General features: G+C 45.1%; 1 protein-coding gene across 1 annotated transcript in view; it reads right to left on the bottom strand.

The window, feature by feature from the left end:
• Positions 1-26,470, bottom strand: part of LOC146190812 (fatty acid hydroxylase domain-containing protein 2-like) — a 68,473-nt gene that overhangs the window by 28,471 nt on the left and 13,532 nt on the right. Inside the window, exon 3 of the mRNA XM_084599844.1 lies at positions 7,699-7,802. Coding sequence (XP_084455970.1) covers positions 7,699-7,802 — 104 coding nt within the window. The remainder of the gene's footprint in view (positions 1-7,698; positions 7,803-26,470) is intronic.

Genomic DNA, 26,470 nt, shown 5'->3' with positions numbered 1-26,470 from the left:
CGATTGTTGTGCAGGCTCCGAATTAGCGAACGCTACTGACAGTGTAGACAGAGTGGATCGGTGGTCTCCTTGACAACCCGGTGTTCAATGCCACTCTGGGGCTCAGCATATTGGTGGAGACAAGTGAAAGAAGCTCCCGTTAAGCAATGTCCGTTCTGGCTATCGGGAAAGGTTCACCAGAAGGACGTCGAAATGGAGATCGAAAATAGAAAGTTGTATTGGCAACGACAACATCCTAATCTGGCTACGATCGCCACGAATGCTCATCAGAAAACTCTGCCATTAAGTACTGGACTCTGACCCTGTCCCCGTTCCTGCGACGCTGCGCAAGAGCAAATTGCAGGCGTCAACGCGCCTTCAATTGGACACTCTGTTTATACAAGCGTGGTAAAAAGTAGGACCGTGTTAGAACGGTTATTCTGGGAAGACGCTTGATGAGGCGCAAAAAAGACAAAGCAAGTACAATTTTTCGCCGTGCAAGTGTTTCGACTTGTATCTTTCTTTTGTTTCAGCAGGATGGCTCCAGTTTGCAGCCTTCCCGATGTGAACATCTACTTTGAAGTCCTTTTAGAGAATACATTGTTCACGACAGCGCGCTAAAAAAATTGAAGGAACTTTAGCGTAACGTGGCACAAGCTTCAGCATCAGCTGTATGACGAGCCATGTATAAGGAATTTAAAGATCGCGAGATCCGCAATGATGTCATTGATCATAGTCACGTGATGATGACCTCCTCATTTTATCATCATTACGCTGACCCTATAAAATGAAATACGGAAGAAAACTAGAGGAAGGAAGTTTGGGAAGGTCTTCTTACATGCAGCTCCATGCAGCTCGATTTAAAATTCTAGTGGTCACGACACCTATATTCACGCGCAAAGGAAAGCGTGCGAGTGCCCACACCTGTGCACAGTCCGCCAGGTGTGTGTTCTTTCGCAATGCCCTCAATGACGTCGCGTTTCATTTCATTTCATTTATTGAAGCCTTGAAGGTCCGAGGGCATTACATAAGGCGGAGGCAATAACATTGTACATTGGCTTATGAACACCATTTGAAAAACGAAACAAAGAAAGAAAACGAAACAAACAGTAATAAAATATACAAGAGCAGACTAGTGGGCATTGTCAAATAGAACACTGAAGGTGACTCGTTAGTTTTGCTCGGAACATTTCGCGATCTTTGCATGAAGCAATAACGTCCGGTAAAGTATTCCATCGGGCTATTGCATCTGGAAAAAAAGAGCAATTCATTTCTGCAGTGTGGCCAAAAATACATTTATCGGGTGACTGCGATTAATTCGACGGGGCATTCTTGAGGGAGGTTGCAGGAGAGTGTGCCGGTTATGAGGATGATAAAAAAAAAAAAAAAATGAAGGAGACAGAGACGTGATATTATGCGGTGTGATTGAAGGCTTGGGAGGGAAAGAGTTTGTTTTAGTGCTATGATGCTGATTTCACGTGAGTACAGTGACATGATAAATCGCGCGGCACAGTTTTGGATGGCCTCTAGATTATTAACGAGGTATGCTCGAGAAGGATGCCAGATGGATGAAGCGTATTACATGTACATGTGCTAGGCTACTTCTCATTGGCGAAGGATGTCTCGAAGTGAGTTTTCTCTAGTGCTAAAGAAGGACAATAGAAAAAAAAAAAACGTCGCAACATACACTAGTCATCAACGGCAACTTAATTTCGAAAGAGACGGGCATTTACACGGAACATTGTTTTCGTACATATGCACGTAGAGAAGGCCAGTGAAAAAAAAAAAAAAAAAAAAAAAAAAACGTAACAACAAATAAGAGTATACAGGCTTATAAATTTCATGAAAGAAGCAGAGAAGAAAGATACGGAACAATACCAGATGAGCCAAAAAGCAATGCTAATGAAAAGAAGAAAAAAAGGACTATCATATCGCTCGTGTCTGTGAAGAAGAGCTACCTTCATGCCTATTAACACAACAGAAGAAACACTAGAACATTTAATTCAGTCTTAAAGACATCACGCGATAACTTTAATGGCTCCCTTAACCACTTTTTCTTCACTAGCAGCATCCTTGGCCCACATTAACAGATTACATTAAGCGTCTCGCTCCACACCCAAGTAAACGTGCCTACGTGGCTAGTAACGTGTTTGACGGTCGACTTAAAGATCGTGGAATGGAATTGCGAAAATACGTGAATTTTTTTGTTCTCTACGTAGAATAAGGTGCTTTACAAAGTTGAGTCTTTTGGGACGTGCGCCGGCACTTAATTCATATTACAAGTCCTCATTCATTGCTTCATTCCAATCAGTGACATCACACGTCACGTGGATTTCTCCACGCGCTGAACGGAAGCCTTATCTCTGTTACCTTAAAAAGCTCCCGAGAAGCTCCCTCTCGTTCCTACACTCGTTATTCAAGCAACAGGCATATGCAACAGGCGCCGAGACAGGGAACGAGTGGACACCACTCTCGTAAGGCGCATTGACAACTGGCAGTTCAATTCTCATAATACAGACTAAATACTAGGTATCAATTGATAATCATAAAGAAAAGTTCAGGTCATTAACTTCTCGTAAAGACACACACGGTTCATGGGCTGGAAACTAGAAACGCTAAATATTTGGCCGGTAACAACACTGAAGGGCTATTAATAATGCAGAATTTGTCATGCTTGATCATTTCTAGAGCTTAAAATATTTCTCTGGTTATTTGATTTTCAGCTGTTTTCAGTTCACAAATGTCCTTAAAATTCAATTCGCATCCATGGTTTTTGTTCTTTGTTTTTTGCTGTGGACACTTATGTAACCGGATAGCTGATTGTCTTATTTGTACAGTATATCATTCACCCATCTTTGCATCTGTCCTACTTATGTGGAACTATAATCCAGCGTAATGGAACACACGATCCTCTTATTGCAACTGACGGGTCTCCGGTCGTGTTTCTAATGGTCATATTTCGACAATCCGAGTTTACCTTGACACGCTTCATTCCAAGGCTCTTCGGAGCAGTTTAAAAAAAAGAAGACTTCAAAGCCAATCCTCATAGCCACCGTTTTTAGCTTGTAGAGACAGCATAACTATGGGGAATCGCAACTTACCTTGTTCTATGGGCACTTTTTTATTCGGATTTTTGGTTTTTTATACATTTTGAGCACGGTTTAGGCGAAAGATAAGACGACTTTGAGAAAAAAACTTGCCTCTCTGAGGCAACCATCCTGGTAAAGGATACTTTTCTGCAGCAGATGCTTTCATGGCTTATTAGGTGCATTTGGTTAGACAGGATTGAACAATGGATCTTTTGACCCCTTTGGTGCAGGATGAATCGTGCGGCAAGATAGGTTAGCGCGCTCTCGGTTGGTACCCCCAGGGAAAATAGAATTTTAAAACATAAAAATTTTACAACATTTTCCACTCAAAGTCAAGATTCCACTGTCAAGATTTGTGGGGCAAAGGTGTTAGTAAACGCAGACAACACATTCTTTACTCCAGTTGACTTATTACTCTCTACTGCGTAAGTTATGATATCAACAGGCGCTCGTGCCCAGGTTACCTTCTTGAACCACCCTCGGCATATTGTGGCTGCGTCATCGGTAACCTGCCACGCATTAAAACCAAGATGCCATATTATCGTGAGCCCACTGGTATTTGAAATAAATATCAAAACTGAAGCAGAAATGCTGTTCTCTAGAGAGAAGAAGTCCCCTTCTTCCTCATTTAGGCTTTCTCGACGGTACTAAGCGAGTAGCTCATCTAACCGCTCTCCACTAACCACATGCGCGCCAGACGCGAAACTTTTCGGGCGGAACATGTGCTGTCTGAATTACCCTGCTTCGTGACGTAAATCCTACGCCTGCGTTACAAGCATGAAAGTTTAAACCCCTTGACAGACTCATTTAACAGCAAAACCCGAGGACTATGTACACTTGCTGTTGTGGCTGAGGGCAATCATTTATTCCTGGGAATGGTGCGCACATCAGTAACGCACTTATGTCCTCGCACGCCGTCAAAAAGGTTCACCTCAATACACAAGCAGTAACGGATTAAAAAAAAAAAAGGGCTAAATAAACTCAGCTCATGCTCAAAAACAATTGACATACCGCATGTGTTAGGCTTGAGAGAGCGTAGTAATGAGTTGATTGCCTCGTATAGAGATTTTCTTAATTCCTTTTTACGAAATTAAAGCTGATATCGCATTAGTAAATGCGTAAAGAGTGAGGTAAACTTATAATTACGTGAAACCCGGCAAGACGAGCTTACGTATTTGGTTTAGTCATTAAATGGAGCTTATATGTTCATTCTCGAACGCTAATTGGAAAGTCTAGCAGAAGGTAACATTAAACGACTAGGCTAGGCTATTTCATTTTGTATTTCCAAAGCCTCTTTCAAATACAGAAGAAAAATGGCAAAGTAAATGGCGATTGCTCCTCTTCCTCCTTCGTAAATCAGCGGAAACCAACCTTGCATTAGTAGTCGGCGATGAAAAGGTTCGCTGAGCAACTTAATTATATTCCACGTGCTTGAGCTCCCAAAACAACACACAAAACTTAAACTAGCGTCCCCAAGAGACGAGTTTATTAAGGCAGAAAACTTTTTAATGGAGAGTGCCCTCTGAATCATGCGTCGAATATACGTGCCGCGTTAACTATATATTTCAAAACGCTCTGCGAACTGCATGCATATGGCTGTGAACAACAGCAACAACAAAAAAAAAAAAAACTTTCCTGCTTCGAGTAAGCATGCTTAGCAGGAAAACTTAGCCACCATGCTTGGAAGAAAGTTTAATCATCAGTGATTCGAAATCAGTAATTTAAATTGCGTCTCGCCCCAAAGCGTATTCAGGCTACAAGGTTTTGGGTGGTAAAAATGAACATTCACTCCATAAACTACAGCTAAATGCGAAGCCAACATAAATGCTGGCGGACAAATGTAGTGAACGACTGCAAACACAACTTATAACGCGTAATATAGTAGCAAACAACAAAGCGGCGTGAGAGTTTACGGCCTTTTGGGGTTGTTTTAATAATATAATTAATAATAATAATAATAATAATAATAATAATAATAATAATAATAATAATAATAATAATAATAATAATAATAATAATAATAATAATAATAATAATAATAATAATAATGAGACGTTTCCATCATCCTAAGTTTAGCTAATGCACGGATGCGTATATGCGTGCGTCCGAGCACTTGTTTCTTTGGTTTCTTTTTATGACGTTTCACGTTTGAAGCAACTCAGACTATCAGAGCGCCGCGTGGAGGACTCTGCATAGTAGGTCTCTATAGTGGAGGACTCCAGATAAAGAACGGCAGTTGTTTCAGGTACACTGGCGTAGGGCACTACACGGGTGCCCTGCGTATCACCTCCATCGAAACTAGCATCAATGGTACACTGTAGCCCTGCATACCACCTCCACCAAAACGCGACCGAAGCCGCCGCCGCCGATATCTATCCCGGGTGCTCAGGCACAGTAGTCGACCGCCCTAACACTAGGACAACGCGCCGGGCCGGGCCGGGCCGGGCCGGGCTCGTGAGTGAGTGAGTGAGTGAGTGAGTGAGTGAGTGAGTGAGTGAGTGAGTGAGTGAGTGAGTGAGTGAGTGAGTGAGTGAGTGAGTGAGTGAGTGACGATAGAGTAAATTAGTTGGTGACTAAGGGAGTGAGTGAGTGAGTTAGTGAGTGAGTGAGCGGCGAGAGAATGAATGAGTAAGTGGCGAGAGAGTAAATTAATGAATGAGTGACTAAGCGAGTGAGTGAGTGAGCGGCGAGAGAGTGAATGAGTGAGTGAGTGGCTAGAGAGTGAGTGAGTGAGTGAGTGAGTGAGTGAGTGAGTGAGTGAGTGGCGATAGAGTAAATTAGTTAGGGACTAAGCGATTGAGTGAGTGAGTTAGTGAGTGAACGGCGAGAGAATGAAGGAGTGAGTGATTGAGCGGCGAGAGAGTGAATGAGTGAGTGGCGAGTGAGTGAGTGAGTGAGTGAGTGAGTGAGTGAGTGAGTGAGTGAGCGAGCGAGCGAGCGAGCGAGCGAGTGAATGAGTGAGTGAGTGAGCGAGCGAGCGAGCGAGCGAGTGAGCGAAAGAAAGCTCAGTCTTTACAGCATGCGACGAGGTAAAGCACGGAGTGCTACAAAAATAAAAATATCCACTTCCGGCTGGAAAAATACTGCGCCCTGCTTTGCATTCAGCGAGACTGCTTCATTGCCAGCTCAAAAGCTCCTCGAGAGATCGCCATAACACAGGCCTGATTTCACCCAACGTAATGACGAGTTCCACTAACAGGACGATTGAGTGCCTCCAGCTTATTCTCGTGCTCAACGGTCGCAGGCACTCGCACGTGTGGAGACAAAATGCCGACAGTGGAGAAACCTGGATGCACTTTCTAAAAATTACGTTCCCGCAGCTGGATGTTCTTCGGAAGCAGCAATTTCACCCAACGTAAAACGTATCGCGCATTTTTGCCTTTAGTAACTGCCTGTATAGGGCAAAATCCACGCCGTTACTGAAGGTGATGCCTAATGAGGCCTTCAAGAGAACACAAATAAGGGTCGGGCAATAAATGCGCGATAAACTACCAGTGCTTTGTCTGTAACCAGCAGTCGTTTTTCTTTCCACTTGCTCTCGTCACGTGGAACAGTGCTCCAGCACTTGCATTCTCCGTAGCTCCGATATTGCGCCACGTGTCGCGCTGCCCAGCGCACACTTCAGTGGCGCCACTCATCCGTATACGCCTGGTGAAGGCGCAACGTACAAACACCCCTTGTAAAGAGCACGTGTGTGCTCTCCGTATATGTCAGGACGACGATAAAAACTAAAGCAAACCTCGAAGCCACGTGGACGAGTCAGTCCAGGACACTTTTCTAAAGCCCTTTTCAACATTGTTTGACCACACACGCTTTCCTCTTTGTTTCTTAGTTGCCTGCGGCTGCTAGCCAGACATTCCCCGAGGGTAGCGCTTCACAAGTGGCCAGTGAGGGAGCTCCGAATAAGAACAGCTCATATGCAGTACCTCCTTTAAAAGGTTTACTTTGCCTTATATGCAAGCCCGCGTGGATAGACAAATATAAATTCGCTCTCTGGGATCTCGTGAACTTCAAAAGGAGAAGCCCTGCCTCATATGGGGATGTTTTTTTTTTTCCTTTGCTTTGTAAAGGGATTCGGCGACTATGTAGGCCCCAATGGTCAGTAAACGAAGTGAACTAGACCTGCAGTTAGTTGTCGGCTGGCGCCGATAGAATCCCGCCTTCTTTGTCAGTAGTTTCTCAAAGAAAACACGCTGGGCTTCATTCAGGTCGAAGATGCGAGTAAAGAAACGGGAAGGAATGAGAAACTCTTTCTTTTGCGACGATCCGTACTCGCGGTGACGCTCATAATTTAAGCGCATTCCTAAAGTTGGCCTATTAAGTCGTCTCTCCTACCTGTGCTATTAAATTTTCGTAACGCTTTCTGAGACCGGGAAAACAGATACGCTTTCGGGATGGCAAAGGAGAAAAAAACACTCGTTGAATATACGGAAAAGTCCTCCACAGCCTGTGAAGGAAAAGACGCGAACAAGGCCAAATATGTCTGCAGTCGTTTTTTTTTTTTTTCTTATCGCTCAATTCCTGGAGTAAGAAAGCAGCAACCAAGAAGCAGAGAATCGTGAAGGAACTCACATTAAGCTTATGAAAGAAGGCAAGAGCAGAATGGGAATCACGGAGTGCGATCACGTACCGGCGACTGTCAGGACGAGGTAGTCGCCACGAAATGCGTACACTATCTTCCTGTAGTTGGCGTCTAGTGTTGCTCGAGTAGCCTCGCCACCTCTTCCGACTAATCTGAAAATAAAAAGAAAAGTCACTGACAAAGAGATGAAGCAGAAGTCGCCCATCAAAACAGTCAGTTCGTCGAAAATAATAAGGCCACTTAAAAATGTATAAGAAGGGTGCGACAGCATTCAAACTCTCGACTGCATTTACTTACGTTTGCTTTAATTTTATTGCTGTATTCTTCAGCAAATCACCCGAAGCCCATCCGTGGTTGAAGTCGGACCCCAAAGTTTTCAAGTGAGCCAAAGAACCATTTTTGAATCAGGTTTCTCTGGGTGGTTGTCAGTGATTTGTCATTCGTGGTCACGTGACCTCAATGGCATCATCATCATCATCATCAACAACACTGTCTCCACCAGTGAGGTGATTTCGTCTCTCACAGCACAAGGGTTTGCTGCCACTGAAAGGTAGAAGCCCAAATTTTTGGGTGGTCCAGGCGGCCACTTTTGAACCGGACTCCTGTATCTGCGCCTCATGACTGTTCATTCGCGCTCGCATGACTTGTATGAAGTCACCACTATCTCAAACAATGGGGAATTAGGGGCCATTTTTTGAATTTTACTTCATGTGGGTGGTGTCTGAACGTTCATTCGTGGTCAAGTAACATCTATCACGAGGTCACTGTCCTAGACCATGAAATTTCGTTTCTCACGGCGGCGAAGCTTTGGTGTGGCGACCGTTAAAAACTATCGCATTGAAAAGTTCCTTCTGTGCAGCGAACACAGAAAGCAAAAAAAAAAAAATCCGTTTTTACAACTGTGACCACTTTTGGCATTGGATGCAGTGTCGCTTTACACTCGCCTCGAAGCTCGCTCGTTAATCAGTCAGTTTGGACCGCTGATTTGCTGAAAACATTTTTTGAGAATATTACACATAGCGTATAGATGTTTCGAGCTGGTTGGTTTTGGTTTGGTTTACTTTTATTCATGGGGTTTAACATCCAATTCTTACTCATTCTGTAATAGATGCTGTAGTGGACGACTCCGGTTGGTTTTGACCACCTGGAGTTCCATAGCGTGCACTGACGTCACACAGTATACAAGCACCTTATGCTTATCTTCCATCGAAATGCCTCCTCCGCGACTGAGTTCAAACTGAGGTCCTCTGAATCAGCAGTCGAGTGCCCTAAACGCTGAGGTAGTCTGATGGGGATATAGCGTGTATAATGGTATGCATTAGGAATATTAGGAATAAATTTTTTACTGACAGCAAAATTAGCGGTGTTCTTGAATTCCTTTGTCAAATAAACATGAATGCCGAAGCTTACTGTCGACGGCTGCGAAGAATGCGTGGGATAGTGTTCGGTTATTTTTGTGCGTTTGAACAAAATAACATGACTTTCTTTCTCAAACGGCAAATATCCACATCGTTTGCCACAAGTTTGCACTGGAGCCGTATTTAGTGATAAATGGGCCCGGAAAAATCCATATTTATTTCCAATCTATAAAGATAAAAATACATCAATGGATCTCGCCGGAAGAAACTAACACTTCAAGCGATAGAACATATATGGCGAGAGAGCTTGGTAACAAATTCACAACTGACTCATTATACCCATAATTTCAAAGCAATGAGATTATTTGTTCAACACAGCATTCGCCAGAAAAGGCTTCCAGCCAGTTAAAGAGGAGTGCCGTGAATGCGAAGTTTGACACCTTGCTTTTTTGTATTTTGGTGTGCGCGTACACGTGCCTTTGGTTATGCATACACGAACTCGTGCTTCTGCATTCGTAGGCTCTTCAAATACAAAACATAAAATAAAAGGTGAAATTACCGTTATCTTTCTCATCTTGATAAAGTTAGGCAAACTGTCGGTGTCAACCTTACATTTCTAGAGCAGCGAACATTCATTAATTTCGACGTTTAGTAAAGCAACGATACAAATCGTATCGCATAGCCAGCCTGAGCGATGTGAGCAGAACAAGGGATTAGCACTCATGCATGCTCTTTTTGTCAATGAAGCAATGAAGGCGCGAGCAGCAAACATGGTCGCACGTTAAAAATCAAAGTTTGCGATTCCTTTCTACAGCGGCAATCCAGGAACGAGGCGTTATTATACATCCCACAGTAAAATATAAAGACCTAACAAGTACGCGTTACAACGAAGAGCTACAACTTTTGCGCAAGCTATGGTAAGCGTAGCGAGCAAACTCTTTGGATGAAACGTGTAGCCGTTACGCTGTACGGCCGAGCAAGCGGGATGTTTTCGTATTCTCTCCAACGATAAAAGTTTGCGAACTTTAAACCGCCTTCTGCTGAGGGGTGAGCAAAGGGGACCATTTATATTGTTTAATTGGTGCGCACCGCTGAAAGTAATACGAATGCGCGCCGAAATCTGAAAAGCAGTTCGCTCCACACGCTATGCAGCGCATTATGTTCGGCGTACTGAAACGGAGTGCGAAGCTGCGCTGGGGGTGGGAGCGGGCGGGAGGGGGGAGCCTGCCTTAAACCTTCTACGTCATTTTTCATCAGAGCATGCTCGCTTGCACTGGTGAACCCAACGCTGATATTCCAACGTGTGCAGAGAACTTGTCTCGTTTCGCCTGCGAGCATTCACATGTGCGCTCACATTGCGAGAAATGTCAAATCCCTGTTATATATATATAACTGAAAAAAAAAAAAAAGAACACCCCACTCCCCTCGGCAGAACCTCAGGAGAAAAATGAAAGGCTGTACGTTTCTGATTTTCTTCAATGGCTAAATAAACGAAGGAAACCAATTTTCTGTCGCTGTTGCGAAAGGGGCCCTTGAAGACACGCGCGCTCGCGTATTGTCAGCGCTAGTGGCAATCGCTGTAGCAGCTTGTCAGTGCGACGATATACACGGAGATCCCCAAAAAAATGAAGGATTCCGGCATTCATTCGCGACTAAAAAGAGTGCAGCGCGGTGGAAGGCTTACAGCAAGTTCAGTTGGTTCAGCGTAGGATTCAACGGGCTGACCACGCGTGACAACGGTTAGTAAAACAGCTGTAGCATGGGTTATACATATATCGCAATAGGACAAATGCCTAGCTCGCGTGTCAATCCCGCCATCCAATCGATTTTCTTATTCCATGAACACTAAATCATGCATGAGATGAGTATGTCCAATGTGAAGTCGACACAGGATGACTTCAATTGTATTGAATCGACTTCCATTCGTGAGGATTGACTTCATCGAGTATAGTTTGTTGTTCACTTTATTATCCCAAGTATGCTGGCAATTTTCAGTTAATTTCTTGTGTAATAGGTATAAGCAATCTTTTTGTGGGATGTTTACTTCCTCTAGTTTGACTTGTTCAGCTTGTGGTGTCCGCATGTCGGGTTTTTCGCTATCAGCTGTAACGACATGCCTCTGGACGAAGCACAATATTATTCTTTGTACATACTATTCAGATGTTGCTGTCTTATTGGTCGAATATTTAGGGGAATCCCCCAAGATGGAATAGATTAGTAATAAGGGAGTAATTACTCATTGACATCCACCCAAGCACAGCCAAACGGCTACAAAGGAAAGCTAAACAGCGTTCTCAGAAACTTCGCAGTTAAAGAAAAATTAATCCTGGTCCAGGGATCGAACCAGGGACCACTGCATTTCCGGGGCAGTCGCTCTACGAACTGATCTAACCAGGACGGCCAGCAGATCAGATGGCATGGTGAGAGCGAATCGATCAATAACTCGAAGTGGGAATGGTGTTGATCGAATATATAGGGGAATCTCCCAAGGTGGAGTAGATTTGTAGTAAGGGAGTAATTACTTATTGGCATACACCCAAGCGCAGCCATACAGCTACAAAGGAAAGCTACACAGCTTTCTCAGCTTTCTGCTGTCTTATTGCGTTTTTGAATCGGACGGCTCTTGGAACACTAACTGAGACAGTAAATAGTATGCTGTCCTTAATGTCATCTTGTAATTACTTATGACAGACTGTAAATAGCGTGACAGTCCACTCTGAAAATTGATAAGCTCTGCAGTAAGCGCGCTATTTTCACCCATTATGTTTTTCTCCTTTTTTTTTTTTTTTGTATAAATGCGCTTCCAACACAAAGGGTTGTTTAGGTCCGTCTTTTAGAAAATTAGTGTATTTTAATATTTCTTTCAAGTGCAAGGTATTCTATTGTAAGGTGTACCTGCGGTGTTTATGGAAGTATGCCAAAGATCGCAAACAGCTTAGAGGACATGTCATAGAGGAAGTGGGTTAGGCTTGTGCTCTGTGCCTGGTAATATTTTAGTAATCCTTAAATCCAGGATACTACATTATAAGGATAAGGCAACTGCGGGATATTCTAGGATACTGTCATGCATGCACGTGTTCATGGGAGTGGTCTAAGCACCTGATACGCATGGCAGTAATTCGCTTTTAATGTTTTCCCTGCGCTCGCAACCGAATAAAAGCTGCCATTGAAAGACAACGGGGTGTGTTCTTAAAAACAGTTGCGAAGCAAATAACTGTGAAAGTCAGAGGTCATGACAGTTGCTGCAGTAAAAAACAGCTGGCAGCCCAAGTATCAGAATTGGCAAATATCAAACTGTCAGAAACTGTCAGCTGGGTGGCAACTGATTCGGATCCTGATTCGGAGCGCGAATTGTGTCAACACTGGGCCCGTCACCACTGGCATACGCCAACGGGTGCTGCACAGTTCTAGTCCAGAGGGCCCGTAAGTGGCACGCAATCCGTTTTGTTTTTCTTACTTCCTTGTCTTGGAGCGAGCCGTGTTCATTGTGTCGCGGCTTTTGTTCAGATGTGAAAAAAATAATAATAAAGTAATTCGCAAAAGCAGCCAAGAATCCAATCCGTTTGTTCGCCTTCGGCGTAAAGCGGGCACGATGTTGGTTTTACGCTTCATCGCATCCGCTTCAGCCGCCTTCATCGCGCAGATTTCGTCCTTTGTGTGCCGGTTTGCGCTCAAACGCGCGGTGGCAAGGGAATCCAATGTTGAGCTGCGCAGTTTGCTCCTTCCTTCTGCGCCTCGATTTGTCACCTATTTTTGAAGACGAGATTGTGAAGAAAGAAACGGGTTGTCTAGCTTTTTACAGCTCTTTGTCATGGTTCCAAAGTTCTAGCAGTAGCTGATGTCGGCCTCTTTTGAAACTGCGCATATAGTTGGGTCTATATAATATACAGACCCAAATAAGAGGTGTGAAACCAATTCTCACTTAGAACTAGCTAACCACACTGGATAGATGACTCGGAAAGCTGGGAATAATATATAAATATTGGATGAAAACGAAAACAGTTATGATAAAAAGGCATTAACATCGTGCGTCGTGCTAACTTCATCGTTATGAGGCCAGGATACAGTACCAACAAAATGGCGGAAATAACTCGAAACGTCGATCAAGATAGCACAGTGGACTGGTTTGGTTTGGTTTGGTTTGGTTTGGTTTGTGGGGTTTAACGTCCCAAAGCACCTCAGGCTATGAGAGACGCAGTAGTGAAGGACTCCGGAAATTTCGACCACCTGGGGTTCTTTAACGTGCACTGACATCGCATAGCACACGGGCACCTTGCTTTTCGCCTCCATCGAAAAGCGGCCGCCGAGGCCGGTGTACAGTGGAATGACTGAATGGCGCGACATACTGCGCTCCTGCGTAGTAGCAGTCATAGCGATTGTGACGACGCCGCCAGCGGCGACTGGAAATATCATTAGCGTTGCTGGAGGCATATGAAAGAAGCTGAAGGGGCGCATACGGTTCCAAACGCTGCACGTATGCGGCAGGTTAGGTTTAAAAACGTGTTGCAGCTAAGAAAAAGCGGACGGACACCACACCCTCAAAAACGTGCGAGTAAGCGCTGTACTGCAAGGTATGTGCTCAAGTCCGTGCGAACACATTTCTCACCCCATAGAATACGCTTTGTAGCCTCATCAAACAGGAGCACAATATTCGCCCACAGGCGCTAGCAGCTTTTAAAGCAAACGTAACAGCTTCAAAAACAACCAAGTTGCCAGGATGTAGTACTGATCAGTGACATCCCCACATGCGTAATCACATGACTTATTATTGCGAAAGAAATGCTACTCTAGGTTTCGAGCCTTCAGCGTAGCGCTGCCGGTAGTCACGTCTTACCCACGTGACGCTGTGACGTCACACAACACGTGACACTGGGGTGTAGGCTGGCAGGAGCTGCCAACTTGGGTCTCCCGTTTCACATGGGACGGTTATGTCCGTATCAACCTGCTAGGACCCTGGCCTTCACGTTACCCCTATAGGCCACTAAGGCACGTTCATATGGGTTGGTTAAAGCGGGGCTTTATATGTGGGCTGAGGAAGAAGAAAAAGAGAAGAACGCTCGGTCAACCGCAGCTAATGATTTCGCTCAATATTTGGTTCAGCAGCGTTGAACCCTTGTAATATTTTTTTTTCCTTTATGTTCGTTTCTCTACCAGCGCACACGAATGCTGTCAAAGCGAAAACCTCAAAAGAATGTTGTAGGGTTCAGAAGTACCTCTCCTCTGTGACATAATTCTACACGGCAGACATCAGTACTTTAAAAAAGAGATGTGAACTATCGGTGCGTTTCAATGCCACCAGCACGCACAACAGAAAAATGTTGGACTTGAAAAGAAAATGCAAAGCAACAATAGATGACTTGTTTCAGGCATTCCGTATGTTAAATTAAAAGAGTATTTCTTTCCTCCTCGTAACCTCAAAAGTAGACAAGAAGCGAAGCTATTTCGTTGTTTCTTTCCTTATTTGCAGCCATTCGATGTCCTGATATTTAGGCTCTTGAGAAGATTTAGAACCCACTTTACAGCGGAGGAAGGACAGCTGGCACGTTGCCAACTGATGGGGCTATCTATAAGCGGCCCATTCATCTATCGGTGGTCACGGTTCGAAAAACGACTTATTGCAGTTCTTTCTGTCCATATGCGAGACAAACTGCTGCCCTAATTTCCAGCCTTCCTAATAGCGTGCTTGCAAAGCGCGTTACGCTTAAACGGCCATGTGTCCTTTATTAGCACCTTCTTTCTTTATTATTCGAGTGCGATCGTTACGAACCCTTCTCTCTTTTCTTATGCTTTTTTTTTTTGTTCTTTTCTGCCGTTGTCGCTTCAGTTCTGGGAGAAGTAACAAAGCTGGCAGAGAAACTGTGTAAAGAAGCAGAGAAAGAGAAGCCTGCAGATAGGAATTGTCACAAGAATCAATGAAAAAAAAAAAAAAGAGAGAAAATAAGGGAAAAGGAAAAGAATCATTAATGGCGTTCGGGACCGCATGCACCGTCTTTCCGAGATAAAATTTCGCCTCGTTCATATAGCATACGGTAAGAAAAAAGTGAACATGGTCCCTATAATTGAAAGCGAAACCGAACGATAAGGTATTCAGGCCGCACTTAATGAACAGCGTCGAAAAACATCGCTCTCTGGCAACTGTTATGCATCGATGTTCAGTCGCGCTTAAACGGCCCATTATTTTTCCATCAACAATGGATGCAGAAGTTAAGCCGAGCAAGCGCAAATAGCATGTCTCGATAAAACTATGCAGCTATACCTATTTGTGTGTTCTACACAATGTTGGCGACATTTCACTCGTACTAGCCCCTTTACAGCGTTTTATTGGAAACTATTGCGATGTTAGTTCTTGCTTCTGCTTGGCTAAATTACGGTATCGTTTATGCAGCCTTACTACGGACTCCATACTGCAAGTAAGCATGATTATAATAATTAAGGAGAGGGTATAACAACAGCTGCTTTGCCGCCGGATTCTTCTCCAGGTTCACATTGTATGAGACGCGCGCCGGGCAAAGCACGTCAACTTTTCGGCGACGTCGTCAGGCCGCGTCCGATCATTCAGCAGAGCTTTTCAAAAAACGTTCAATGTATCTATGTCTAAAAGATTAAACCTCCCCAATTTTATTCTCTCCGGTTCTTTTGAGCAAGTGTTTGCACCATCGGTTTCAATTAATTTTTGTCTCACGTTGTAGCTGCCCGTATTTACAAAAGTTTATTCGGCAAGGTCAATGGCATCTGCTGTTATGAAAATAACTATATTCGTAAAATTATTTAATCCCCCTGCACAGCATTACGTATTATTTTATCGAAAGATTGATTCATCCATCGCGTTCACAGCCCAGCCGACGTTGCCAACACAGAATCCCGTCTTTGTCAAAGCGCTGGAAAGCATTAACCCTTCACACGTTGTCACTCGCCTTCTAGCCGTCTGCCCTCACGTCCAGCATCTACTCCAGAGGTCATCTATAGCAAGTCTACGTAGAGGGTCCCTATATGCGAGCGCAATGTTCGAGCTCGCATGAAGTATATACTAGGTTCATAGTAAACGATTGCGGCCCTCTTCCGAGGGGCGACCCCTCTTAACCTCCATTATTCGCTCCCCTCTTCTGTGCCCTAGCCAGTCACACCATTCGCTCTTCTTTCACAGGCACAGACGGACAATAAATACCTCGCAATTTATATATCGTCCAAGCCAGCCTTAAGCGAACGTTTCTCTCGAGATCTCTTTCGAAACGAGCGCTTGATTTATAACGGGATCATGCCATAACCGGCACGCACATCGCGACCATATTCGACGATCCCCAACGCTCGAGTAGCCGAAGCGATCGTGGCTCGGCAGGAAACGCCCTGAGAAGTTGAGGCTGCCTGCAACTCAGTTCGACTTAGACGTGCATTCCACCGCCACCAAGTGCGTCCCACGCTATGGGCTGTGGCGCAGATGGACGCCCTACAAGACGGCTTGCAACCAACCATCTGTCACTGTCAGAAACACGGCAGTGCCCTCTTCTGGCCCTCACAGTTCCCGACGGGCTTCTTCGCCGAGACAACGCCCGCGAATAGGATGCGCGGGCGCGACAATTCCGCGTCATGTCTCCGTCTTCACTTTGCGTCATCTTCGCGGAGGTCAACAACAACAATACACTGCGCTGGCAAATGTACGTATTTATACACTCTGGGTCGCCTCCCAGCGGGAGGCAGCGGAACGTCGCAAGCCGTCGCCCGTGCACGGCCCCACTCCCTCATTCCCCCCGTAGCACCACTGAGAAGCGTCTCCGCAGACGACGGGGCGCTGTAGCGTCGCTGCCAGCAGCCTGCGCCCCGTATCGATAAAACCGTGCAGCATTGAACAAGCTACAGCCGCTCTTAGCCAATCGTCGGTCGATTTTGGCAACCTCTAAGCGCAGACGCCCCACCGTGGGTCTTTACAGTGACTACCGTATCGTCTGCAATACCTTAACATGGTGACCATTAAGGCTAGTTGCTGCGAATCTAACATAATGAACTAGCGAAAGACACAGAAAAACAAAAAAAGAAAGTAGCGTTTGATAGGCAGCTGTCATTTGGTTCCTTGGCCGGCCGTTTCAGTTGTTAGTCCAGCGCTGTCCCGAGTACTTCTTTTCTTGTGTTTCTGTGTCTTCCGCTGGTGCAACACTTGTGATAGGCCGATGTCATTTGGATCGTCTGCGATTCTGACCATTTGCTCATACGTCTCGTGGTTAGCCCATGTTTTGGTTATCGATTTGTCTGCACTACTTGCGATATGCTAGTGCCATGGCTATCGGATCGCGTTCAATCGTGACCAGCCAGACAAAAGTCACCGACGAAATAACGAATGTTAATCACATGCTTTACCACTGCGAATTCTCGCTGCGGTTAGCCGATGTCCGCAGCAGCTTCGGCACTACTGTACGGTTCTAGCCAGACAGAGTATAAATATACGTGTCAGCGAGGATGTTGCGCCGCAAAGTGCTCGTCTCCCACGGTGCGGCCGCATATTGGCAGTCCCCGCTGCCGGGAGTCTGTTGATCGGCGGCACAACGAAAGTGCACGGAGGCTATAGCACCGTCACAACACAGTTAAAGTGCAGCTGGAACTGCATGTAAGTTTTTTTCATAGACTGCACTGGAAGAGAATTTCTGCCAAGGTCTCAAAAGTTAAGCGTTCAAGAAAGTAAAACTGCTGCAAAGTTTCTTTTTATCTTCTGCGGACAAAAGCAGCCGAATCAAGCTTTGGCACAAAAGCTATTTCGTTACAGCCTGTACAGTGTAGATTTCTTGGGTGGAGCGTGAGAGAATTTCCTTTCACCAGAGATATAACGGAGCTATGTCCATAGAAAGGCGTCAGTTAATACAAGAGATACAAGGTAGAAATCGAGACGAGAAAGAATTCGGTATAACAGAAAACGTTAAGGAGAAACAAGATGATAAAAGTGGTTTAGTTGGAAGTTCGGTGCGGTGGAAAAGGCGGCAGGCTGAGCAACATTCTAAGCATACCCTGGATGCACGCTGGCACCCTGGATGCACGATGCACGCTGGATGCACGCTGGATGCACGCCGACATCAATGTTCTTCTTAGTTCACACTCTGTATGCAATCGCTCAGTGCAATGTTCGTAACGTGTTTTTCTACATACGTTCACTCATTCCAACGTTTGTCAACGTGTGTATTACATGGAGTAGGAAAACGGTGAAGATAACGCCTATCTAAGGTTAGTCATTTTTGTCGTGCGCTCCTAGCGCCGTTGCAATGTTACAAGCCAAAGCGTACTTCTTTGGAACGTTTTTCCCGTCTCTCTTTACACCATATCTTCAAACACTAGTGACACGCTAATGTCAAGATGCACAAAGCCGAACTAGTGACTAAGACCACATTGTGGTGAGTGTATCTTCCAGACTCCACCTGTTTCAAGATGAATTAATATGTAGGAAAGGAAAACGTCAATCCCCTCCTTGCGAACTTAATTTGCATCCGTGAGAAGACGAATCACGTAATCATGGCACTAACATAAACACACACCCTGCATCTCGATTTTATTATACAGCGTGGAAGTGCATGGATTCCCATTTACAGGCCGTGTATATCTTACCTCCTCTTGAGCATGAAAATGTAAAATGCACGAATATCCCCTCTCTTCGTGGGAATAAAAAGAAAAGCGAGAAAAAAAAAACAAGGTAAGGTACTTTCACGACGTGACCCAAGCCTGAAACAAGGTCGGCCGCACCCGCTGAATAAGCGAAGAGGCACGAGTAGCAGAAAATTGCCGCCAGTGGTTCATGGTCTCGACCTTCTTACAGTGTAATAGCCCCGCAGCTCCTGAAAGTGATCGATGGTTGGCCAGCCTATGCAAATACGAAATCCTCTTTCGCGCTTCGTAGTACTACTCGGGGAGACTATCTTATCCTCCGGGCACGCGTTCATGCGCAAGTGCGAAACAAAGCAAGGAAGGCTTTCGGATCCACTTATCTCGCAAAATTGAAAGCACACCTGGCCAGAGTCGCTTTGAATCCGCGGACCGCGTATACTGCGCTATTCAAGCACCAAAATTTTCCACCTAGGCTCTCAGGCATATGCTCGCCCTAGCTTTTTTTTTTTTTTTCTTCAGTGGAATCATGAGTGCCCAGACCTGAGACGATTTTGGAAGTGCGTAGTAGTACAGAAAAACCAAACACGAAAGCTGGAGGAACATACTGGCCTGGCTCACTCATTTGGATAATGCAATTACTGAGCGTGTCTCCCCCGTTACGCTCGAGAAATATTCTATATGCCGCTTCGGATCAGTCATCAAACGAAGAGCCAGCCTTCGCTTGCAGTGCTGCGGTTCGAATACAAGAAAATACAAAAAGAAATAATTTGTTGCTGTAATAATGCCGCATACTTTTCCCTCGCACCTACGGTAAAGACAAAGACCGCCTTTGACAGTTCTCGGGTGATACGGAACAAAAATTTAATGATCAAAGTATTTCTAACAAACAAACCCTCAAAACTAAAATACCTTGGTTGTCCTATAAAAAAAATAGATTAGATTATCTTGGGATAACGAAGGTTGGACTAGGCTAGGTTAAGAAAGGCGCGGTAACAGAGAGTGGGCACAGCAGCGTGAGCAATAACCATTTTTTTAAGCGAAAAGTGCTACCCGACGTCTGCCGCGGTCAATTTTGACGAGCGCTTGACCTGGCGTTCGCTTCTTCGCACACCTGCCAAACTCGCTACCGCAAGGGGCAGCTGCGCACGCTAGCCGGCTCAAGCTAGATTATGATAACAGTTACTTTGCCGGCGATTTATGCTTCAGACGAGGCTTGGATGAGTCACGCCCCGGTGAGTGTGCGTCAACTCTTTGGCGGTGTCAGGCCGCGTCCGATCACCCAACAAAACTTTTTGCTCTGTACATCTAGGTTTAGAAGAGATAACCTCACCAACCTTTTCCTCTGTCTTACAAGCTAGTGTGTAACCCTACATACTGCGGAAATGATGACCGTTTCTTAGTTATGCTGTCATGACAACACTTTGTGAAGAGTGTCATAAAATTGATGTTTCTTTGAAATTCAATCTGTTGGTTGGCGATTGTACTGAGGATACTCCCGGTCCTAAAAGAGATTTATTGGCTGCGATTGTATTGAGGCTACTCCCGGTCCTAAAGAGATTAAAGAACTGTTAGAAATACTATCAGGGTAAGAAAGAAAGGTGAACTACTATGCCGTCTATGTCGACAATAGGTGCCACCGACACACAGTCCAAGAGCGAGAACTGAAAGCTGCGCTCTGAAAGCGCGGGCACACGGCGAGATTAACTATAGCCCTGTTTACATGCACCCAAATATTGTTGTCATAGTGGACCCAAGGAGGTTATAATTACAAACTCCTTGCATGGACCCGACTGCGGAGGTCGAGCGGTTAAAGAATCAAGTTGACTGGACACGACCCGACAGGGTTCACATGACCCGACCCGACAAGCGGCGATTATAGCGGCGCCCCGCGTCGAGGCGAAGAACTAACAGACTCCACGCGATTTCGTTTTTCCCCCACGCATCTCTAGCGTTTTGCGTACTGTTCTCCTCTCCCACTGTGCCCTGACTCAACTCGACTGCGTTTACATACTTCCTGCAGCAAGGTCGGGTCGAGACAACCCACCCCACGCTCTCGACTTAACTCGACTCGACCTCTCGACTTCTCGACCCGACCCTACAGGCTACAGCGTTTACATGAACCCTGTAATCGGTTTTCGACTCGACAACTCAACTCAGCCTTATCCTGTCGGATTCATGTAAACGCCGCTTATAACATTTTGTCGACAAGGGAAAGGTCAAAGCCTCCCTGTTCCACCTTTGCCTTCATTTTAGGGACATCCCCTTTTTTCGCCTTGCATTATCGCCCTCCTGTTGCACATTCCTCTGCTCTCTCCATAACCTTCTGTTTTCCCGGCAGCCACCCTTCGACTCCTCGTAGCATCCCACTCGAGTTGCTCGTTCTTCGGTCCCCATCATCTTTCCTCCAGGTTCTTCCCGCGGCAGCCGCCTTCGGTTTGTGGACTTTAACTTAAGGCATTAAGGGTACTACGCGAAAGCGTTACCCAGGCAGCACAAATTATGGGCCCTATATTGGAACTACATCGACAGTTCCTGGCCATACAAGAGGCCAGCGCGCTACCACCAATATTTGGGGCCGATGTTTGGTGCTGGCTGGGTAATGCCTGTCCCCCTAGTAATGCCTGCCTGGGTAATACCTGCTGTTTGCCTGTCCCCCTAGAAGTTCCTTGTTCGCGTCCATTCGCTGCTGTACTCGCTTAATCGGTAACTTTTACTTTGCGCTTACTTACCCCTCCCCCCCCCCACACACACACACCTATTAGCATACATAAGGTAAACCATATTGTTTAAAACATCACACAACACAAAACCTCAATGCCCGGTTTAATCTAGCCGTACTTAAGTGCCTGCGTGGCCCAAGGGCACCTGCTTACCTCTGGATCCAAGGGTCCTGGAAGACTGGATTCTGGTCCCACCTAACCATCTCAAAGACGAAGTGCGAGCTGGCAGCGCCTGCCAATTCGGCAATGTCACGTGGTCGTGTGACGTCACACAACTCGACGACCAGACAGTGCACGGCCACGTAACCTGGAAACTGTCTCTTTCCAGAGCTGTACCCGTAACTTTTCGCTCACACCGCCGACGCCGGCATAGTATTTTTAAGAGAACACGGCCTTTAACGCTATTGCGATAAATTAAGTATCAGTTTTAACCCAGAAATATCTTTAACGTCAATAGGCGGGTTTGTAATGCACTGATCGTTCAAAACTTTTTCCAAGAAACTCCAAAGCCAAGCATCAGCAAGGATCTAGGCGCATTTTTAAATGCACCTTTTGTTCTGTCTTGTCGCTTAGTTCCTTCCTCGTGGAAGAAATTCGTTTGAAGGGGCAAGAAGTTATCCCGAAGGGTAACACGTTCGCTAACAGCTTTTACTCGAGGGTCCGCTCACATTATTCGCGCCGCCGACCGGAAAACTTTGGAGTAGCCGCCAATTTGGCCTCCCGCATCGACAGATTTGGCGACACGACGACCGGTCCACCGCAATCCGATTTAAACCAAACGCCGTCTTGCATGACCGAAGACTCTGCGCGGGAGTGATAGCGATACCATGAGTCGAGAAAACCGTGCAGCCTGGCCAAAGCTGTAGGGAGGTGCCGCTAGTCCCCGAAGAAGCGCAATTCGCTTTCTTTTTTCCTCGGGTATACACAAATAGTATTTTCTACTGGACAAACTTAGCGCGCCGGCCGATAGCGGCAATAAACGACTTGGCGGGAAAAGTGGCCGGTGGTCGCTCAGGGGCCATCGGAGCACACAAACTGTTTCGCGAATACAGCAGTTTGTTGGCCGAACTCAAATATATATCTTGTACCGTTATGCACAATTTTATCGAGAGATTGAATACGCCGTGCAATCGCGGCTTTGTATGCAAATAGTACAAGGCGCAAATAGAACGCTTACTTGCTACTCCAGAGTCCGTAGCCTAGAAGCCTGCTCCCTCTCCTCTGAACTTCTTCCACATCGTTAACAACCATCTTTTTTTTTTTTTTATCAAATTCGATTAAAAACAAACCAGCGCCTGCATCCACGCCATAACAAAGCCTCGAAGAAAAAGAAAGAGAGAATGAACTGTGAAAGTAAATTATGATGCATAACAAAGGTACATATGTATAAACGGCGTGCAAAGATGTACAAATGATCGAGGCTTTATATGGCACTTAACCTTAATGTTGGCATAGTTCTTCTGCGCATACGTTCAGAAACTATACCACAACGCATCGGCGGCACGAAGATGAAACGTTATACTACGGCAAGCACACCGCATCTTTCTTGGCCTCACTTCGCTCACAACTGTTTGATTAGCCACAACTTTACAATGAACGGATGGATGTCCAAAACAGTTAAGACATCTCCCTTGTACTTTCAACCTCGAGTGATCCAATTTGAGCGACTGTAATTGGACTCGCTGCTCGACACGCTGGTTACCACCATAACAGCCGTATAGTTGTCCAAGTTGGTCCGTTCGGAGCGGCTACAACACGCGTTGTGTCCCACGGTGCACGTTCTATAATTAGTCGCCTCTGTAATAGGCTCGTAGTATGCAGAAAACGCGGATGTTTGAGAGAGATTGGCCAGCAGTTGTACGAGGACGGGCTCTGAAGATCCGTCGGTGCACTGCGCCATTCTTCAGGCATGCACGTCGGAACCTCCAGACCCGTCGCCGGTGAACGCAATTACGCCAGTCTACCGAGCCCGCTTGGCAAAAGCGCGGGGTCGGGCCTGGGCAGAAAGCATTCTAAGCACTCGAAGTTGGTGCGCTTCCAAGCGCTAAACGCTGTGACGCTCACTCGAAAGCGTGCGTGGCGCGCATTTCATTCCGAAAGCGAGTGCACTCTCGAACCGCACGCTTTGCAGCTGATCTGCGAGCGAATTAGATGCGCGAGCCTGCGTCTTGCTTAGCTGGCAAACGAGCGAGTAAAAAAAAAAATGGAGTGCTGTGCGTTGACAATCCAATTACGGAAAGAGGAGACCTGAGAAATAAGTAAATAAAACAAACATAGATGCTAATAATGTGATTCGAGTAGTTGGAAGTAGTCGAGAAAACTTCTAAAATGAAGAAAAGTGTCCACGCTGAGACTATTTAAATGCTGCGTGCTTTCAGAAGTGGTTTTTGAACATCTCCTTTTCTAATCTGCGCCAGTAAATGCATTGTAACCTAAGCGTTAGGTCCCGCGGCTATTTACTTGCCTTCCAATTAATTAGGGCGTTACGATCCAGGGTCGCACTCACATGGCTGATCGAATGAACTGCGTGTGCATATAGGACTGATCCATGCTTGTCCGGTACTTTAACTATACTTCATCATGACTATTCTTATTTACCAACGAACGCGGTTTCGGGCCGAACACAAAAGTAAATATCACAAAAGTAAACTAGGCCTAACCGTGCTAGCACACGATAAATTGCGATTAGCCGCAAGCTAAATCGCCTGGCCATTTTTTTCTTTAGTTTTTGCCTATTGGTTAGTGTTTTTTTTTTTACCATGCCAGACATCATAAATACAAATATCTCTTTGGAGAGCAAGCTGTTGTCTCTCTATGTGAATTTTATTTTGTTTGTTTGTTTGTTTGTTTGTTTGTTTGTTTGTTTGTTTGTTTGTTTGTTTGTTTGTTTGTTTGTTTGTTTGTTTGTTTGTTTGTTTGTTTGTTTGTTTGTTTGTTTGTTTGTTTGTTTGTTTGTTTGTTTGTTTGTTTGTTTGTTTGTTTGTTTGTTTGTTTGTTTGTTTGTTTGTTTTAGTTTGGGCTCAGAAATTACAGATAGAACGCAACTAAAAGGATTCTCCAAACCCTGTACAAAGTGAGATCCCATGTCGTCAAGCCTGCACCTTATTCCAACCGCTGCATGTAAACAAAAAATAAAAGATAAAAAAAAAACAAGCTTTTGTTTTTAAAGTCTACTCACGCACCAAATCGGATGGCGCTATTAAAGCCCGACATCCCTCGATCTCATGGCCTCACATTTTTCACAAGTAGGCTCGTGCCACCGGTCAACCCCAGATGACATAATATCAGTTCTGACCCTGACATCGTGGGCACGTCTGAGACGCGTCCTACGTCCAGTTAGAGAAATGTATGTAAGGTGGTGTACTACATGAATTCTAGCCTCTCCTCGGTTGTGACATACGATAACTGTGTCGGATCGAATACCAGAACGCGGCCCGCCCTGGCCGGCTCACGTGCATCGCCCCTCCTCGGTTTTATTCTTCCTACCGCTTATCAAAACTGAAAAATATTTCTGACGCTGGATCCGTCGAGCACCACTGAGCCAGTCGTGAGTAGTGCGCTAAAGCGTGCTGCTTTTCCGGCACTCGATTAAGAGCCCCGCCCGATCAGGTCCCCATTAAGGAGCAGCTCGGCGTCTTTTAGATATACCCTATTTTATTGAACCTGTTTTGATATGTTCTTTTATTTCCCATTTCTGATCACCTCTACCAAGTCAGGCAGCTGAGCGACTAATATCATTCTGGTCCGAATTGATTTTCAAATTTAGCCATCTCCGCGACCTCGGTTCAGATGATTTCTACGGGCGACGCTACGTTTTCGACGTCATAAATATTGCCAGGACGTTAATACCCAAGCTCTGCTTCACTAACAAAATCATAGACTTGCAGTTAAGCTCTGAAGTCTATCATGGTAATATGAGTACTTCGAATTTCCAGGATGTGACAAGTGTTATAATGACTTTGAATGATGTAGACTTTCTTGCGGTACCTGAAGGTTGCGAAGGCTGGATGTCCTGTAGTTGACCAATAAATTCTATAAAATTTGTGCTCAGTCGGTAGCACCGTACTTAATGATTACTTTTAAAAATCGCTCTATGGATCTGACCTTCTTGATGACTAGAAGACTGCAAGCATTGTGCCAATTTACAACTGTAGTCTTCGGGACATTGTGTCAAATTATAGGCCAGTATCATCAAATGCTGTTACGTACAAGGCACTAGAACATATTTTGTATGCCAGTATTGTATCACACATGGACACAAATTCATTGCTTAATGCTCATTAGCATAGTTTTCGAAGGGGCCTGTCATATACTACGCAGTTGACTGAATTTCCGCATGACCTGGCGGAGGCGCTAGGAAGCCGGCTGAGTGTGGACTGTGTTTTTGGATTTTAGAAAGGGCTTTGACATTGTGACACATTGTTCATCTAAAAATGTCATTTTGCAATATTAGCCCTCAAATGATTGCATCGTTTACGGCAATAGTTTGTAGTTGTGAATGGCGCTCAGTCTCAAATGGTGCAAATTGTCTCCGGTGTTCCCTGCAAGGCCTCGTGTCGGGACCATTATTGTCCCTGCTCCATGCGAATGATATTGGTGACGCATTAGGGTCTTAAATACGGTTATATGCGGATGACTGCGTTCTTTATAATATAGTCACTTGTGATCGCGTTGCAGAAAGCTATCAGGAAGACCAGAATATAAATCTCTGACTGGTGCGTTAAATGGAATATGAATTTCAATTTGTCCAAAAAAGTTCGTATCAGGTTTAGAAGAAAGGAGAGCCCGGACGTGCACTCATATGTTATTAACAAGAGGCCGTTGATACAAGTATTTGGATATAAATATTTAGGTGTGTATTTAACTTCTGATCTGAACTGGCCCCATCATGTAAAGTATGTGTTTGATAAAGCATGTGAAACCTTAGGTTTCCTTCCCCGAATTTCAACTACTTTTCCAATGTCATGCCGAACCATTTTATACAAGATTTATGCGAGATCTGATACGCGTACACAGTTTGATATTCGCCTACTAATCGAGATAAAGATACGTTGGAGAGGGTACGAAACATTACCTCTCGTTTTGTATCGGACACACGAGGGTTTAGGTACAGTGCATCCGGTACAAAAGATGTACTCCACTAGGAATCGCTTGACAAATTCT

Source organism: Amblyomma maculatum, chromosome 4 (assembly GCF_055883805.1).
Source record: "Amblyomma maculatum isolate TAMU_Amacu chromosome 4, ASM5588380v1, whole genome shotgun sequence".
Taxonomy (NCBI): domain Eukaryota; kingdom Metazoa; phylum Arthropoda; class Arachnida; order Ixodida; family Ixodidae; genus Amblyomma; species Amblyomma maculatum.
The sequence above is the reverse complement of the archived record's forward strand: the minus strand, read 5'-3'. Positions and strand labels throughout refer to the sequence as shown.